The sequence below is a fragment of the Eretmochelys imbricata genome, chromosome 7, assembly GCF_965152235.1.
Source record: "Eretmochelys imbricata isolate rEreImb1 chromosome 7, rEreImb1.hap1, whole genome shotgun sequence".
Lineage (NCBI taxonomy): Eukaryota > Metazoa > Chordata > Testudines > Cheloniidae > Eretmochelys > Eretmochelys imbricata.
Window position 1 is genome coordinate 112,065,305 of NC_135578.1, and position 19,356 is coordinate 112,084,660.

Consider the following 19,356-nt stretch of genomic DNA (forward strand, 5'->3'; position numbering starts at 1 on the left):
TTCCTTTGTGTTTCCCAGTGCTGAGCTGATCTACACCATATGATCATCCCGTTCATGCTTAAGTAGCATCCAATATAGTGGTCTTTGTGTTATGAGAAATCTTAAATAGAAGCACCCAACTTTCTCTGTACCATTCCTTATTTTGCATGCCTTATTGTCTCCCTTATTTATCTCTTCTCTACACTAAAATCCCAAATCTTTTCAATCTCTCTTCACAGAGAAATCTTCCCAAACTTCTAATAATTTTTGTTGTCTGTCTCTAGATCCATTCTATTTCTACTATATCTATTTTGAAATAAGGTACTAGAAATGAACACCATATTCTAAGTGAAGGTGACATCAATTTATATAACAGTGTTGCCCTTTTGACCTGAGCGGTTAGCCAATATTTCTTTGGTGCAATCCTGTTGATTTACAAAGAACATAGTCGGAACAAACAACAGTAGGCAGTTTCCTTGCTCAGAAATCCAAGTTACCTTTGCACTCTGACCACAGAAAGCTCTCAGCTTCTTACCAGGGCCATGCTCTCACAACTGGTCCTCTTGCTGTCTACTGGCTTTTTCTGACACACACAGTTTGCTAAACTATCCATGAGCCTCTGCGTTTTCAACTAATCCCATGAAACCCTCACATCACACAGTTTAACTCTGTTTAGGCTTTGCTATGCATCCAGTTGTCTTTGGCAGCAGCTTTTATTGTCTCCAGCTATCTCTCTCCATAAAGGGACTTAAATTACTCCTTCCACTTACCACACCCATCAGGTTAAACAGGTCTGTGATTGATGGCAACCATTAAGACCTTCCAGCACAACAATAATATGATATTATTTTCACCCATTCTGTATAATTCCTAACTATGATGATAAATTCCCTTGAATACAATAGCCACATCATTTTCTTTGAAAAACTGTAGCTTCACCTATCCTCAGTCTACTTCTGTGAAACAGCAGTAATATCCCTAGCTACATGAATCACATAGCTAGAAAACTTTCATAAATTTCACCTGCATCTAAAACTAAATATGCTGTCTGCACATACTCACTGATTTCCTGTTTCGTTTACATTCACTTGTGATGTGTTAAGTTTCCAAACTTCAGACCAATATGTCAAATTTCAGCAAGCAGCACATTTTTATGGCCCAGTCATGAATCCTTGAATTGTTTTTTCTGCTCCAAATAGTGCAACCAGAATAGCTAAAACCAAAACATTTACAATTGTGTTTTTTTTTCCCCAACAGATTTTTGTATTGATTTTTTTTTTTAAAGAAACAGAGCAGCGGAATACTGCCAACGTAAAATATTTGGCAGTGATGCATCATACAATGAGAAAAGGAGTATTTGTGGCACCTTAGAGACTAACAAATTTATTTGAGCATAAGCTTACGTGAGCTACAGCTCACTTCATCGGATGCACTCAGTCAAGCTTATGCTCAAATAAATTTGCTAGTCTCTAAGGTGCCACAAGACTCCTTTTCTTTTTGTGAATACGGACTAACACGGCTGCTACTCTGAAACCGGTCATCATACAATGGTGCATCTATATAAGCTTTAAGAAAGGAAAACTTCTGTAAGAGACAAAAAGTTAGAAAATTAGAATGGAAATTGCTCAGGCAAGCATCTCAGAATTATAATAAAGGACTATATTTACTATACTCGGTGTATGTGTGTGTACACTTATTATTCCAAAACATTTCCAAATATGATTGAATTCTGCTGTCATTCTGTTTCCATTGACAGTTATGGCACCCTTTGAGATGTATATATTAGACCTACTTTGTTAAGTCACTCAGTAAAATATGTCTTTCCAAAAGGCGATGACAACTTTTATTGCTGCTGTCATTAAAATATTCATTAGTCTTTTACTGATGAGGCTGTCTCAACTGGGAGCATATATGATTTCAGAATGATCAACATAGGAGAAAATGAAATGTTTATTTTTAGGAAGTCACATATTACATTCCCAAATATCACCCTGATCCTCAAAAACGTATGCATATGTTTAACTTTCTGCATTGCAGGTCAGATCCTCAGCTCACAGTTTACATTCAACTTCACAGTTTACATTGTGGGTCAGATCCTCAGTTTAAACTATCATAGCTCCACTGACTTCAACTGAGCTACAACGATTTACACAAGTTAAGGATCTGGTCCTGTGAGTAGTCCACCCATTGACTTCAAGGGGACTACTCACAAGATCTATAGTTAAGCTTGCATACATTTGCAGCATAAGGGGCTATACATGTTCTGAAAAGCCACACAGAAAGATACAAAGAAAAAAATGTGTGTTCTGGGGTCCATAACCTTAGAACACAAAATGCCTCAACCTGCAAAATCTTATGCACATTAATAACTTAATCACTTGAGCACTTCACTCATGTACATAAGTGTTTGCAGGATTGGGTCTTTTATGTTTAGAAGCTGTGGATGCTTGCACATACAAAGCTGTTGTAAAAACGTTCCACAAATACACAGATTCCCAGATGTATTAACTCTCTGAATTTAAACATGTCAAATTCCATTAATTATATTAAATATACTGAAGACCATAAATACTTTTTATAAAAGGAACAGTTTAAAAAATGAAATGGTCTTTACTGTAAGATAGCTACTAACTGAAATTCACATATTTACATGCATTACTACAATCTACATAAGCAAACTTTCTTATTCTCAATAGGGTTGCCATAAAAATGAGCTTGGAGCTATTACTTGAATTGTTACTGTTATTAAGAAGTAGTCTATTTCAGTTTCATTCGTGTGTTTTTAAGAGCCTTTGACTACTCAGGAGATTTGCTTGGAAAGCGTAACATTAATAAAACAACCTTGATATTAAAATCAGGACTAGAAAGTTTTTTTTTAAACAAACAAGTTTATCTAATAAAACAAAGCAATAAGCTGTGTTGCACAGACACATTATATTAAGAGAGAATTCTCTGTGATTTCAACTTTTTTATGATTGTATATACTACCCTTTCATACAGAGAAATGGCGCACAGCTGACTGTATAATGAAATGCTGTTTATAAATACAAACATTTCAATAAAGGAATTATATTAACCTTTATATTTAAGTAGGCCCTTTATACATTGTGATGGGGCAAGGCCAGATGGCTATAGGAAAATAGTGAGAAACAGGTACCTTAGCCCCAGGCTGAACAAATCCCTGTTACCATGGTAACCAAATGGCAGTTGCTCCAGGTTAATCCAGACACCTGGGGCCAATTAAGATCCTTCCAGAAAGCAGTGGAGACAGCTAGGTTGATTGGGACACCTGAAGCCAATCAGGGGCTGTCTGAAACTAGTTAAAAGCCTCCCATTTAGTTGGGGGTGTATGTGTCAGGAGCCATAGAAGGGAGCCATGCTGCTTGAGAAATGGAGCAGCATAAACCTTATCAGGCACAAGAAAGGAGGCCCTGAGGTAAGAGTGATGTAGATATTGAGGAAGTGGGGGCTGCTGTGGGACAGTGGCCCAGGAAATTGTACTTGTCCTGTTTCCAAAAAGTCAGCTACCAAGAGCTGCTACTATCAGGGTCCCTGGGCTGGAGCCTGGAGTAGATGGTGGGGCTGGGCTCCCCCTCTCCAACTAATCATGGAGACTAGAAGACAACAGAGACTGTATGAGGGAGGATAGTTTCTCCTCCCCTCCTTGCTGGCTTATGATGAAAATGGGTCAGTAGGCTGTGACCCTTGCCTCTAGAGAGAGAAGGGCTATGTGGAGGGTCACAATGAGCCTCTATGGCTATCATAATCTGCCAAGAAGTGCAGGACCCACTGAGACACGGTCAGAACTTTGTCACAACATTTAATTCCATGCCTTCTGTACATTATTACATAAATGTGCAATCATGCATTACTTGCTCATTTCTTAAGAGACTACAGTATATTGTATATGTCATCTTTTTGGATCTGTAGGACCTTTCTGGTACGTAAGGTATAAATATAATATGTAAAATACAGATTTTTATAAGAATATTCAATAGCAATTTTAATTAACTGCAGAATTATATATGCATCTACTTGGGATATATATGCATCCATATCTCTATGGTAGAAACAAGGAACTCTTCAAAACTTAGGATGAGGCTGAATGAAGGAATACATGTTTATCCCTGATTGGCTTAGTGAAGGACTGGTGCTTTGCTAAGGTAACTCAACTAGAACTTTCATGGATTTTATTCTTGCCTAAGCAGGACTGTCACCATCAGTTTAATGAGTGCCCTCAATATTGTATTGTAAACAAAAATAAATTTCTTAATCTATTGCAAAGAGAAAATTCTTTGAATGTAAGTGCTACCCAAGAGATGGGGGAGGGGGGACTTTCATAAGTGTTTCCTGGGGACAAAACCTTTGAGCCAATCTAGCACTCACTGATATACTGCCAATCTCTTCAGTATAATAACCTATGAGCAAATCTGTTACATTCATTCTAAAGAGGGGATTGACTGAATAACTTAGATACAGAACATGCTGAAACAACAAATGTTCTCTTCAATGTTCTTATTTAGGGAATCTGAGTTATGCATCAATTTTTGTAGAAAGGAGGATAACAGAAGGCCTAGATTGAAATTTCATGGCAGGGGCTGCTGCGTCAATTCTGAATGTGATGTGTGACAGAGCAATAGCAAAACATTTCTGAATGGATGACAATTCTCTAGAAACCTCAACAAGTGCAATGTGAATGAGAAGGGTATTGACTGTGAGGAAATCTACAATGGAGACCACTAAGGCTTTTGGAGGAAGGCCAAAACTGACTAAATCACATATGACAGCGTGAGAAAACAGGTGCTGTAATCTGTAAAGGATTAACAGGTCCTGGCTGGTCACATGGCTGCTTGGAGAGGAGTAGAAAAGGAAGGGGAAGCTGGGTCAAATGGAAACTAAGGGGGGGTTGCGTTCTCTTCCCCCTTGGCTTGCTAAAATGGGAAAAGCTTCTAGATAGTAGTTGCCCAGTGTTTTCATTTGATTTGCTTTTTTGTTTGTGATTGTTTGGCACATAATAAACCCTGAGGAAAAGGTCTTAAAAGGACTGAGGCTTGGAGCTTTATTTCCAGTTCCTAGCTGGCAGAACCAACTATGAGCTTACATTTAGCCTCTAAAATAACAGTTCATCTGTTCAGCAGGAGGGTAAAGTATAACTGGTTCCAGGAGACCTAGATCTATGAGGGTATGTCTCTGAGCCTCTGGAGATGAGTGTTTTGTCCTATTTTTAAATAGGAAGGATTACTAATACTTGGAGAGGAGGGGAAGAAGGTTAGCATACTGTCAAGGTTCCTCCCCCACTCTGAACTCTAGGGTACAGATGTGGGGACCTGCATGAAAAACCTCCTAAGCTTATCTTTACCAGCTTAGGTCAAAACTTCCCCAAGGTACAAAATATTCCACCCGTTGTCCTTGGATTGGCCGCTACCACCACCACATTAATACTGGTTACTGGGGAAGAGCTGTTTGGATGCATCTTTCCCCCAAAATACTTCCCAAAACCTTGCACCCCACTTCCTGGACCAGGTTTGGTAAAAAGCCTCACCAATTTGCCTAGGTGACTACAGACCCAGACCCTTGGATCTTAAGAACAATGAACAATCCTCCCAACACTTGCACCCCCCTTTCCTGGGAAATGTTGGATAAAAAGCCTCACCAATTTGCATAGGTGACCACAGACCCAAACCCTTGGATCTGAGAACAATGAAAAAGCATTCAGTTTTCTTACAAGAAGACTTTTAATAAAAATAGAAGTAAATAGAAATCCCCCCTGTAAAATCAGGATGGTAGATATCTTACAGGGTAATTAGATTCAAATCATAGAGAACCCCTCTAGGCAAAACCTTAAGTTACAAAAAAGATACACAGACAGAAATAGTTATTCTATTCAGCACAATTCTTTTCTCAGCCATTTAAAGAAATCATAATCTAACACATACCTAGCTAGATTACTTACTAAAAGTTCTAAGACTCCATTCCTGGTCTATCCCCGGCAAAGACAGAATATAGACAGACACACAGACCCTTTGTTTTTCTCCCTCCTCCCAGCTTTTGAAAGTATCTTGTCTCCTCATTGGTCATTTTGGTCAGGTGCCAGCGAGTTTACCTTTAGCTTCTTAACCCTTTACAGGTGAGAGGAGCTTTCCCCTGGCCAGGAGGGATTTCAAAGGGGTTTACCCTTCCCTTTATATTTATGACACATACCATGATCATTAGGTCCAGGTTGGAGTAACTAAATTTACCTGGCACATACTTTTCTTTTGATTTTTTCACAACATCTTCTGAATGAATGGAAAAGGATAAGGCATATAATAGGTCACTGACAATTTTATGCTGAATGAGCCGATTCTAAGCTGCCTTTACTGCCCCAAACCTGCTGCAGAACTTGGGAATGCTTGAGTTGAAAATGGATCTGTCTCTCACTCCCTCTAGGACTCTGATGCAGTGTTCCCCAAAATAGCATCCTGTAACCTCCAGACTGACTACTTCTGTATGGCTATGATATTTTGTACAAAGAATGCCTTGTAAAGTATCATATGAAAGGTCATGATCTGCTGAAACTCATTGTTCTATCAAAATATCCATATTTCCATTGTATATGGATGTAACAGGGTCAGCACCACCTCCCACAAGTGCCCCCTCTGGTTGGGTGTGTTTGTGTTGTCAGTTTTGGTGACCCCTTTTGGTTCTCAGGTGGATTTTTTTTTTAGCAACTCAGTCCTCCAGCGAGTCTCTCACACTGTCTGCATGTTAACCATAACAGACCGCTTCCAGGGTACACAGTTTCAGTACCCCTCTGGTGGTGTCTCTACTGCTCCCTGGGCTTTGGTCTTTAAGTAGTCCACCCCTGGTATGGGGCTGTATCTCCAGGGCTTCCTCCCTGGAGACACTATCTTCCTGCGGCCCTCCCCAGGATCAGTCCCTACTCAGGGCCCACAGCCAGCCAGGAGCTCCTTCATTGCTTCCCTGGTCCCTGCTAGCAAAATGTCTCCAGCTCAGTCCTAGTAGCTAGCCAGTAGCCTCACTTCCCCAGTCCCTGCCAACAGACTGTCTTTGGTCCTGTTGCTTTTCCATCCAGGCATGCAATCCTTTCTTCTTAGCCCCAAGCAGCAACTAACTGCTGCTCTGTTCTACAGCGTCTTTTATATGGCCCTCTTGGTCCCTGAGTGGCCCCTCTGGTTGATTCCTCACAACCATTCTAGGCTACTTGGAGGACCACTCCACTGCTCCTTTCCTGGAATGGGTGTGGCAGAACCCTGAAGCCTCCAGCAGGGGGCCTTTGGGCCTAGTCCACCCCATCACAATAGTTATGAGATTTTGCTATAGGGTTGTTGAAACATGTTGTGAGGCTGGGAGGTGCCCACAGATAACTCTACAGTGGCAACAAAGGAAGTGACCCACACCCAGTTGAGCTTTAAACATCCATTGACATCAGGGGAATTGCATACAAGAGATTTACAATTCAATAAGAAACCATTGTGCAAGCCCCACACAATGAGGATTTCTCAACTCTTATTCAGCAAGGCCCACCAGGATATGTTTGTGCCAGCATTTTTCCAGGGACATGAATGGAGAGTATAAAATAAGGGACAGTGGCATCATGAGACCACCCCTCTCCTCCCCCACTTACTCTGAAGGCAACAAGAATGCTGGAAAGACAAAGACTTTGAACTGGGGAGATTGGCCCCAGGCTGAGAAGGGAATTCAGCCTGTCTATTAAGAACTGCAACATCCAGTGGAGTGAGAAACTGTTTCAGATCTTACTGAATCTGATAAAGTTTAGGATTTAGAATTTGTTTACTTTTTATTTCTTAGGTAACTATCTTTGACCTTTATGCCTACCATTTATAATCACTTATAATCTATCTGTTTATAGTTAATACATTTATTATGTTTTATCTTTACCAGTGAGTTGTCTAAAGTGCTTAGGGAATCTGCTCAAATTGCAATGGCTGGTGCATGTGTACTAGCTTTTGAAGTGGCAAACTAATTAATGAGCTTGCATTGCTCAAGAGGATCTTGAGCAGTGTAAGACTGTATATTTCCAGGGTGCAAGACTGGGGGGATTTGCTGGTCTTTTCCGCTGTACAGTATGAGTGGCTTAGAGAGAATTCATGCAACTTAGCTGGTATGTCCCTGAATGTTGTTGACTAGAGAGGTTTGCTGCTTGTCACTAGCAAAGCATCAAGTGAGACATCGCAGGGTGGAAAGTTAAGCGGGTTCAGAAGTCCCACAGTTCTAGGTTGTACCCTAGGAATCTGTCACAAACTCCTAGGTGAATTTTCCTGTGTGTTTGTAAATTTACTCTGATCAGTGAAGGAAGATTCTGTTTTGACACCCACAAACTTGATCCTTGTTCCTCCAGGGTGGTTTCAATACAACACAACCAGAACACTGTCCAACAGAATAATGCTGTAAGGCTCTTAATCCTGTGAGAGTCTGTTAATATACCATGTTCTTTCTCAGGATCAAGTTTCCTGAGCTGAGCATTTCAGTGTTCTACACATCCTTTCATACAGCTGTGTGTAGGTAGTGTTGCTGATCTATTGTATTTAGCAAAGGGGATGCCTGTTCATGCTCTCTTGCTCAACACTCCATTGATCTTCTGGGAACCGTGAAATAAAGGAAATAGACTATTTCCTTTTTTCTTCCAATACACTTGGTGAGAGATGGTATCTGCTATTGCCTGCCCTTTCAGAGGGCAGAAGAGAGGGAGCTCAGCAAGAAGTCAAAGTATAATGGAAGAATCAAACAGAATTTATACAAATGTTCAAAAAGCCTTTGCCAAAGTACATCACAAGAGACAGGAACCTAGGCAGACAACAGATGAGAAGTACAGTGTTATCATGGATTAAGAAACTGACCAATAAACAAAAAAATAGTAGGAATAAATTGCAAAATGTTAATATATTAATCTGGAAAAGTGATTGTTCTGAATGAATGGAAAATGATGAGATGTAGGTATCTGTCCATTTTATGCAGAATGATTCTATTGTAAAAGTAATTCATTTACAATCTGTATTACTGACCTGGAACAGGGAGCTGGAAAAACTTGCAGATGACTAACCCTTGTAAGGTTTCAGAGTAACCGCCGTGTTACTCTGTATTTGCAAAAAGAAAAGGAGTACTTGTGGCACCTTAGAGACTAACCAATTTATTTGAGCTACAAGCTTATGCTCAAATAAATTGGTTAGTCTCTAAGGTGCCACAAGTACTCCTTTTCTTTTAACCATTGTAAGTTTGTGTTCAGACTGAGAAATTTTAGAGAACCTTTAAAAAGCAAGGTGAATGGGCAACACAACAGGAAACAAGATTAAATGTTGAAAAACACTATGTAATGCACAGTGGAAGGAATCATTCTGAATTTCTCTCATACGTTGCTAGGTTCTACATTTAATGCAATCCCTTGGGGAAAATACTTTAGTATATCTCTGAACAACTCAAGGAAAACCTCTGCTTAACAAGCAGTGGTGGTTTTTTAAAAAAAGTAACTACAATGCAAGGATGTACAAAGAACAGCAAAGTAAATATCCAGATTTTGGGGGAAAATGGAAAAGACCTGTTAAGATTCCTACTATGTAATGCAAAATCAAAATGTAGCAAAAGTGACTGTATTGAGCCTAGGCTAAACTCAAATGGCTATCAGAAAGCCCAATTTAGCCATGTGTTCAGGTCCAGCTACAAAGCGGGTCAGAGTTTTGCATTTTTGCTCATAATGAATTCTCCTACCTTTCAGGAGTCCATAAAACCTTTAAGGAATAATGACAGGTTTCAGCGTAACAGCTGTGTTAGTCTGTATTCGCAAAAAGAAGAAAATGCCACAAGTACTCCTTTCCTTTTTAAGGAATAATTTACTTATGTCAATAGCCTGCTGAAATTCACCAAGAAATAAAGGCTTGCCACAATATGATGATCAGGCTCCACTTACTCTGGGGAAGAAAGATTAGCACAATACAAAAGGACTTCATGATAACAAAATATTATATTTTCATTTTTTTTCTTGCACTCCATCTCACATGTTTTCACTCTTGCATTTCCCCAGTGATGATCGGACTCTCATACAGTTTCTGCAGCTGACCTGAGACAGATCATATACTGGAGAAGGAGTCAAAGGCATCAAACATTTCTGTTCTGCATACTAAATGATTGAGGCAGAAAAGCCCATTGATCCAAATGAGTAGATTTTAGTACTAAGTATATTTACTTGTTACACTTGTATCCCATAACCCTAAAAGATATGCTGGGTAGTAAAACTGCTGCTACTTAACCAGAAAAACAAAATATTAAATAATAGTCTTATCCAAGTGTTGCACTCAAGATAAAGAGATGAGGTAAAATGGAAATGAAGGCTATTTTCTTAAACATTTACAATTTAAAATTATTATAACTTTAACGGCATCTTCTTGCTCATTATAAATATACAGGTAATAGCTATTCACATTATCACATAGCAAACTATGCAATATTTTTGAATGAGTCACCTAATTTTCTTTAGTTAAACTGAAGTAAAATCAAGGAATAGTGTTGCCTACTGGGTCTCAAAGATTCAGCCCAGCTCACATTAAAAAATATTTCCATTTTTGCTCAGTAAATGAAACTGAATTATGGCAGAGCTCCTTTGGCTTGTGCTTTTATGTCAGTAGTTAAGAGTTCATACACATTCCTATGGCTACCAAACTCTTGTGCCATCAAAGAAACACTTCTAAGAATTCCATCTTTTCCCATGATGACAATATGTCAAAGTGGTTTACAGAGAACACTTGGGGTAGGGTGACCAGATAGCAAGCATAAAAAAATCAGGACAGTGGATGGGGGGGGGTAATAGGTGCCTATATAAGAAAAAGCCCCCAAAATCAGGACTGTCCAAATAAAATTGGACTTCTGGTCACCCTAACTCGGGGTCATGCTAATAGTATTTTTTCAAACATCTAGGAGAGTAACCACAGAAAGTACACAAAGACCACTAAATCTATAAAGTCAGGAATTTCTCACTTCTCTTTAAATATCTTATTAAAATCTGATTAAAGTGAGAAATAGAATCAAGCAATTGCTGCATTCCTTCACAATACATTGTTGCACAGAATTACTTAGGCTCAAATAGAATAGTAAGAAGTTAAATAGACCATGGTTTAAACTTGTTTTGTATTTTCCAAGTAATTTTTTTATATATATATAATATACGCGCACACATGCCTTTTGAGGTAGGTCTACTGGATATTGTTCCTTTTGAATAAGACAATACCTATAGTAAAATGACTATAGTAGCATAGGGATTTCTCTGTTGCTTCAGTTCAAAGCTATAATTGGGTATTAGTATGCTATTTCTTACTGCAAGAATTCAGTAAGATCTAGTTACCTGATACTTCTAAAGCATGCATGAATTCAGTGTAGATATAAAGTGAAAAAATAATTTTGATTCAAAGCATAGTCATACTTAATAGACTGTCAGGACACTAAGATAAATCAATTCCACAGAGAAAAAAATGTGGCTTTTTTTAATTTAAATTTAAACTCCAATCAAATAAGTGATTATTTGCTAACATTACAAATGTGTCCCCAACTGTTTCAAAGGCAAGGATCAGTGCCTTAAACCCTTTTCAGCTTTTGGAGTCATACTGCATACATATTTATGCAAACTAGAGTTGTACCTCATCAGCAATGGCTTTTTTTCAACAAAGTAAGACTGGATATTACAAGCTATTTTTTCCAAGAGCTATACTAATTCACACCAACAGAGAATATGGCAATGTATACAAAACATTGAGTGAAATCAATGGTAAAACTTCTATTGACTTGAATAGATCCAGAATTTCCCTCAATTTTAAAATCAATAAAATGAACTCAAGCACTAAGGACACTGAGTTGTTCTGGGCAGGGACTGTCCCTTTCGAAGTGTTTAAACAAGTGCCTAGCACAATGAAGTCTTAATATTAATTACATTCAAATAACTCAAAGAAGTATGAGAGTAAAGAATGGCATCAACGAAAGTTTAAGATACTGTGTCATCAGGTACTGTATTACTTGCAATTTATCAACTTTTCTGCTGTACTGTCTCATTTTGACAGCAGTAGAGAACATATTCCACAGCAAGGTAATAATCTTACACGAGGGAAAGAAAGCAGGTTCACTTTTTCTGCCTTAGCACAAAAAACTGGCAAGTAAACATGATGTATTTGAAGGGAGTTACTTTAATTTCACTTGCAGCTCTGAATTCACTCAAAGATAAAACCACCCTAGTAATCCTAATGTTATTGATACCTCTCTCCGTCGAGAAGCCCAACAGGTTTGTTTGATCTTCCAAACGACAGCAGCTACCAGCAGTAAGGACAAAAAACAACTGCAATTACAAAAAAAGAATTAAGATCAAATTATTTTATATAACTGTTCTGGAAAATAATTATGTACATTGTGAGGGCAACAAGGCTGAAAGTAACACATTAAAGCAGGAGTAGTAAACACAAAATGAAGGAGAATTGAACTCTGTCATGACTGATAGCTGTCAATAACCCAGTTTTCAAGTCAGAAGGGAATGCACATCCTGCAGGCTGTGCTTATCTCCAACAAACACTGTTCCTGTCTCCACTACAGCAAGTTAATCTCCAGCAGGCCCACAGTAGTCACCAAAAGAAAAAAGGTGAATTAACTGAAAATGATGACCGATTTTTTCCAAAAATCGGTTATCTGAAAGAAGAAATTTCATGTGTCTACACTGTTCTCCTGTTTGGCTATCTGTAATTTAAAGGAATGTAAGGACTGCAACTTGGCAAGACATTAATTAGTATGATGTTTTGGATTGGCACATCAGGCAGCAATGGGTATATTTTGTCCGGGGTACCAAGTATATCCTTTGCTAACTACTTTGAATAACAACACTTCAAAGAACATTGCTGTTATATTCCCAAAGACAGAGCAGCAAAAATGTAGTTTATTTGTGTAATACCTGAGCTATTAAATCTCTACACTTCCCACCCAGTATTTGCCTTCCCTCCCCTATTCAAAAATTCCAGACACTTAGTCTAATTTTTGACAATAGTTCCCTCAGCTAGATCTTCTTATGGAGTATTGGTAATTCCCTCCATCCACTCATTTTGGGGAGAAGCTGTACAGAATCCCACCACATCCTATTGAAGCTTTCTAGAGTGAAGGGGAAGGCAAAAAGATTCTAAAAGCTTGTATCCACTGTTAGAGTCCAGGATACCTTTGAATTGGTCTGTACAGTCATTTAAAAAAAAATCAAGGATTTTCTAGCTACATCTAAGTGCCATTGATTAAGACTAGTACTTCTCTTGTGCATAGTATTCCCAAGACCAACTTGCCAACAGGACTGAAATTATGACCTGGAAGATCTTTCTCTAGGGGGCAAGAGTCCATGTCAATTCATTCTTTAGTCTCTCTTCCAAGATTGTTAACTCAAGTACCCATTAATAATAATTGTGACGTGGACAACAGTCTGATAGGGTCTGGAATGAGAGAGCCCAAACATTTCTTCAGCTGCAGGCCACAGTCAGCTGCATCTTCATATATTTAACAAAATAAAATAAACTGTGCAACCCTCATAACCTAAGTTCTGTCAATACTGTAAAATACATGGAGTTAGAATTTTGAATCAATATTTTCTTTGTTTAAAGACCTCTTCACTGGGAATCTCCTAAACCCTTTTTATCAATTCCTTGTTTGGACATCCTTGAGAGAGCCTGCTACAGTGGCACCTAAGTGTAGCAGAAGGAAGAACCATATGAGAGGAGGGAGGAGCTTCCGTTAAGCAGGTCAATTAAGTAATTAAAATCAACAGCTTAGTTTTACTTGAGACACTCAAATCTGCCCATTCAGATTCAAGATGATTGATCACCCTGAATTTGGCAATGGAAAAGAACAGTTAAATAAATGCAAAAGCAAATAAATGCTTCTAAATGCAAAGCTCTACCTTCTTAATGGCCAATGTCAATGGCCAACATTTCTTATGAGGGTTCTTTAATCCTCTTTGGGCCTGTTATGGAGAAGGAAAAATGTGGTCTCACTCCTTCTAGGACCACTATTTATAATTATGTTGTGCTTTTATTAGTTTCTGGTACAGAATTTTTTTTAGGTAATTGAGTTTTCAGTGGTTCTTGTAGCTATAAGATTGCAGAACTGTTCTGATCCATTGGTTTTGCTAATTTCAAAATTATTTTCCCTGTTGAAAACTTGGAGGGGGGGGGGGGAGAATGGGAAAGAGGAGAGTAAACGAATTGTAATAAAGGATGCATAAGAGCCAGGTGCTGGTTCAGGAACCTTAGGGAATACAGAGGAGGAATTTCAACACTATTATTTAATCAGCCAAAATGTAAATCTTTTTCCAGCTGTTCTTATTGAGAGAATCCAATGCAATGAGCAATTTTAAGCCATGCACCTTTTTATTAACAGTGTGCTTTTTGCTAAGAAGGGTTATTCCACCAAAAGCTTTTGGTGGAATCTCTATAATCACAAAGGGAGATGAACATAGATTCACTAGTGTAGAATGCACATACATTTACTGTTATAACTATTTAATTATTTCTTTTTTTAAAAAAAAACTGTCCCTGGCCCCTATTTCCAGTTCTTGCTTGAAATCAGGGACTAGTAGACTGATAACCCCTGGGTCTGCACAAAGTAAAGAACTCTTCTGGTACAAAACATGAAAAAAGGGTAAAACTATTTGTTCCCTCCTCTCCTACAGGTCCAGCTCAGGGATAAATGGGGATAACAGTCACCTACCAAAGTTTACAGTGGTGGGACTTGAAACTGCAGGAATCAGAGGATGGGTACATGAGCATGAGAGAGTTGGCATAGCAGAGATAGAAGAGACAGCTGTCAGGTTGGCCAATTAGCTGTATCACAAGAGCTGCACTGAGAGCAGCATAGCATGATGCATCCCTCAAGTGGTCCAAGAGACCATTGCCAGGATCTAGACCCTTTTCATAGGAAATGCTCTCATTCACCTTTGTCCCACTCCCTGAATGTTTTTCTTGAGCTGCCAGGAAAAAAAAAACTGTGTACAGGCCACGGACCTGAAGCCAGTAAGATGAAAGTTCTTGCATTACTCATCTCACTTGAAGCCTGATCCAGCTCCTATGGAAAGACTCCAACTGCATCCTATGGGAGATGGACCAGACTTTTCAATTCTTAATCAGTGGCCAGTTACCTTGCCTATAATCTATAAAGAAGGCATCCTTCCAGATGACATGGTATTCTCTCACACTGAGGATACTTCTCCAGGGAAGGGAACTCCAGTTATTAGAGATAGGTATTAGTATAATGGGTGATTCGATCATTAGAAACCTAGATAGCTGGGTTTGCAATGACAGAGAACCATATGGTTACTTGCCCACTTAGTGCAAAGGTTGTGGATCTCTCAAGACCTCTAGATAGGTTTATGTGTAGTGCTGGGGAGGAGCTGGTGGTTGTGCTACATGTAGGTACCAATGACATAGGGAGGAATAGGAGAGGGGTCCTGGAGGCCAAACTAGGCTGCTAGGTAAGAGATTGAAGTCCAGAACCTCAATGGTAGCATTCTCTGAAATACCTCCAGTTCCAAATGCAGGGCCAGTTAGACAGGCTGAACTGCAGGGTCTCAATGCATGGATGAGACAATGGTGTAGGGAGGAGGGGTTTACATTTATTAGGAACTAGAGAAACTTTTGGGAAAGGAGGAAGCTATACAGGGAGGATGGGCTCCACCTAAAATTTAAAACATTTTAGAGCAGTTCTAAAACTAAGCACTGGGGGGAAAGCCAACAGGTGCAGATTTCAGAGTAGCAGCCATGTTAGTCTATATCCTCAAAAAACAGGAGGACTTGTGGCACCTTAGACTAACCAATTTATTTGAGCATAAGCTTGCGTGAGCTATAGCTCACTTCATCAGATGCATGCAGTGGAAAATACAGTGGGGAGATTTATATACACCAAGAACATGAAACAATGGGTGTTACCATTCACACTGTAACGAGTGATCAGGTAAGGTGAGCTATTACCAGTAGGAGAGCGGGTTGGGGGGGAACATTTTTGTAGTGATAATCAAGATGGGCCATTTCAAGCAGTTGACAAAAACAGGGGAGGGGAGATAGTTTACTTTGTGTCATGACCCATCCACTCCCAGTCTTTATTCAAGCCTAAGTTAATTGTATCCAGTTTGCAAATTAATTTCAATTCAGCAGTCTCTTTGGAGTCTGTTTTTGAAGTTTTTTTGTTGAAGAATTGCCACTTTTAGGTCTGTAATCGAGTGACCAAAGACACTGAAGTGTTCTCAGACTGGTTTTTGAATGTTATAATTCTTGACGTCCAATTTGTGTCCATTTATTCTTTTACATAGAGACTGTCCAGTTTGGCCAATGTGCATGGCAGAGGGGCATTGCTGGCACATGATGGCATATATCACATTGGTAGATGTGCAGGTGAACGAGCCTCTGATAGTGTGGCTGATTTGATTAGGCCCTAAGATGGTGTCCCCTGAATAGATATGTGGACACAGTTGGCAATGGGCTTTGTTGCAAGGATAGGTTCTTGGGTTAGTGGTTTTGTTGTGTGGTGTGTGGTTGCTGGTGAGTATTTGCTTCAGGTTGGGGGGCTGTCTGTAAGCAAGGACTGGCCTGTCTCCCAAGATCTGTGAGTGATGGGTCATCTGTCAGGATAGATTGTAGCTCCTTGATGCATTGGAGAGGTTTTAGTTGGGGGCTGAAGGTGATGGCTAGTGGCGTTCTGTTATTTTCTTTCTCTCTCAGATCTTAGGAGACAGGCCAGTCCTTGCTTACAGACAGAAAGTTATTTGCTAGTCTCTAAGGTGCCACAAGTACTCCTTTTCTTTTAACAGGTGCAGAGGAGCACATAGTTTGGACATCCCTTAGGGAATCTCCATTTATAGCTCCTTCCCTATGTCCTAATAAGGAGGAGAGGATGGAAGATGATAAAATACAGGTAGGATCTGATTAGAAACAGTCAAATGAGAACAGTCCCATTCAATTACATCATGTAATGGCAGACAGCTAAAAAGTGTCAAGTTTTTAAAGTTCTTATGTACCAATGTTACAAGTCTAAATAATAAAATGGGTGAACTAGAGTGCCCCATATTAAATGAGGATATTGATATAATAGGCATCACAGAAACTTGGTGGAATGAGGATAATCAATGGGACACAGTAATACCAGGGTACAAAATATATTGGAAGGACAGAACAGGTTGTGCTTGTGGGGGAGTGGCATTATATGTGAAAGCGTAGAATCAAATGAAGTAAAAATTGTAAATGAATTGAGCTGTACCACTGAATCTCTAGGGATAGAAATTCCATGCTTGCATAAGAATATAGCAGTAGGGATATATTACAGGCCACTTGATCAGGATGGTGATAGTGACTGTGAAATGCTCACCAAGGTTAAAGAGGCTACTAAAATAAACTCAATGGGGAATTTCAACTATCCCCGTGTTGACTGGATAGATGTCACCTCAGGAAGGGATGCAGAGAGAAAGTTTCTTGACACCTTAATTGATTGCTTCTGGGGCAGCTAGTCCTGGAACCCACAAGAGGAGAGACAATTCTTGATTTAGTCATAAGTGGAGCATAGGATCAGGTCCAAGAGGTGAATATAGCTGGACTGGTTGGTAATAGTGACCATAATTAAATTTTAACATTTCTGGTGGGGGAACACTACAGTGGCCCAACACTGTAACATTTAATTTCCAAAAGGAGAACTACACAAAATGAGGAGGTTAAACAAATTAAAAGGTAAGCACCAAAAGTAAAATCCCTGCAAGCTGCATGAAACTTCTTAAAGACAGCATAATAGAGGCTCAACTTAAATGTATACCCCAAATTTAAAAATGTAGTAAGAGAACCAAAAAGAGCCCTTGTGGCTAAATAACAAAGTAAAAAGCAGTGAGAGGTAAAAAGGCATCCTTTAAAAAGTGGAAGTTAAAGCCTAGTGAGGAAAATAGAAAGGAGCATAAACTCCGGCAAAAGAAGTGTCAAAATAAAATTAGGAAGGCCAAAAAATAATTTTAAGAACAGCCAGCCAAATATTCAAAAAGTAATAGCAAAAAAAATTAAGTACATCAGAAGCAGGAGGATTTAGTTGGGGATTGGTCCTGCTTTGAGCAGGGGGTTGGACTAGACTACCTCCTGAGGTCCCTTCCAACCCTGATAGTCTATGATTCAGGAAGCCTAAACAACCAGTGGGGCCAGTGGACTATCAAGATGCTAAAGGAGAACTCAAGGACAATAAGGCCATTGTGGAGAAAGTGAATTAATTTCACTGGTCTTCATGGTTGAGGACATGAGGGAGATTTCTAAACCTGAGCCATTCTTTTTAGGTGACAAATCTGAGGAACTGTCCTAGTTTGAGGTGTCATTAGAGGAGGTTTTGGAAAAAATTGATAAACTTAACAGTAATAAGTCACTGGGACCAGATGGTATTCACCCAAGACTTCTGAAGGAACTCAAATGTGAAATTGCAGAACTACTAACTAATTTGTAACCTATCATTTTAAATCCACTTCTGTACCAACTGGCTGGAGGATAGCTAATGTGACACCAATTTTTAAAAAGGGCTCTAGAGGAGACCATGAGAATTACAGACTGGTAAGCCTGACTTCAGTACCAGGCAAACTGGTTGAAACTATACTAAAGAACAAAATTGTCAGACACACAGATGAACATAATTTGTTGGGGAAGAGTCAACATGGTTTTTGTAAAGGAAAATCATGCCTCACCAATCTAGTAGAATTCTTTGAGGGGGTCAACAAGCAAGTGGACCAGGGGATCCAGTGGATTTAGATTTTCAGAAAGCCTTTGACAAGGTCCCTCATCAAAGGCTCTTAAGCAAAGTAAGCAATCGTGGGATAAGAGGAAAGGTTCTCTCATGGATTGGTAACTGGTTAAAAGATAGAAAACAAAGGGCAGGAATAAATGGTCAGCTCTCAGAATAGAGAGGGGTAAATAGTGATGTCCCCCAGGGGTCTGTACTGGGCCCAGTCCTATTTAACACATTCATAACTGATCTGGAAAAAGGGGTAAACAGTGAGGTGGCAAAATTTGCAGATGATACAAAACTACTCAAGATAAGTCCCAGGCAGACTGCGAAGAGCTACAAAAGGATCTCTCAAAACTGGGTGATTGGGCAACAAAATGGCAGATGAAATTTAATGTTGATAAATACTAAGTGATGCACATTAGAAAGCATAATCCCAACTATACATATAAAATGATGGGGTCTAAATTAGCAGTTACCACTCAGATTTTGGATAGTTCTCTGAAAACAACATCCACTTAATGTGCAAGGGCAGTCAAAAAAGCAAACAGAATGCTGGGAATAATTAAGAAAGGGATAGATAATAGGACAGAAAATATCATATTGCCTCTATATAAATCCATA

At 39.2% G+C, this 19,356-nt stretch overlaps 1 protein-coding gene across 1 annotated transcript in view; it reads right to left on the bottom strand.

Moving 5' to 3' along the window:
- The window catches only part of ATRNL1 (attractin like 1), a 1,064,110-nt gene that overhangs the window by 375,308 nt on the left and 669,446 nt on the right, over positions 1-19,356 (bottom strand). The window contains exon 26 of the mRNA XM_077821844.1: positions 12,235-12,313. Coding sequence (XP_077677970.1) covers positions 12,235-12,313 — 79 coding nt within the window. The remainder of the gene's footprint in view (positions 1-12,234; positions 12,314-19,356) is intronic.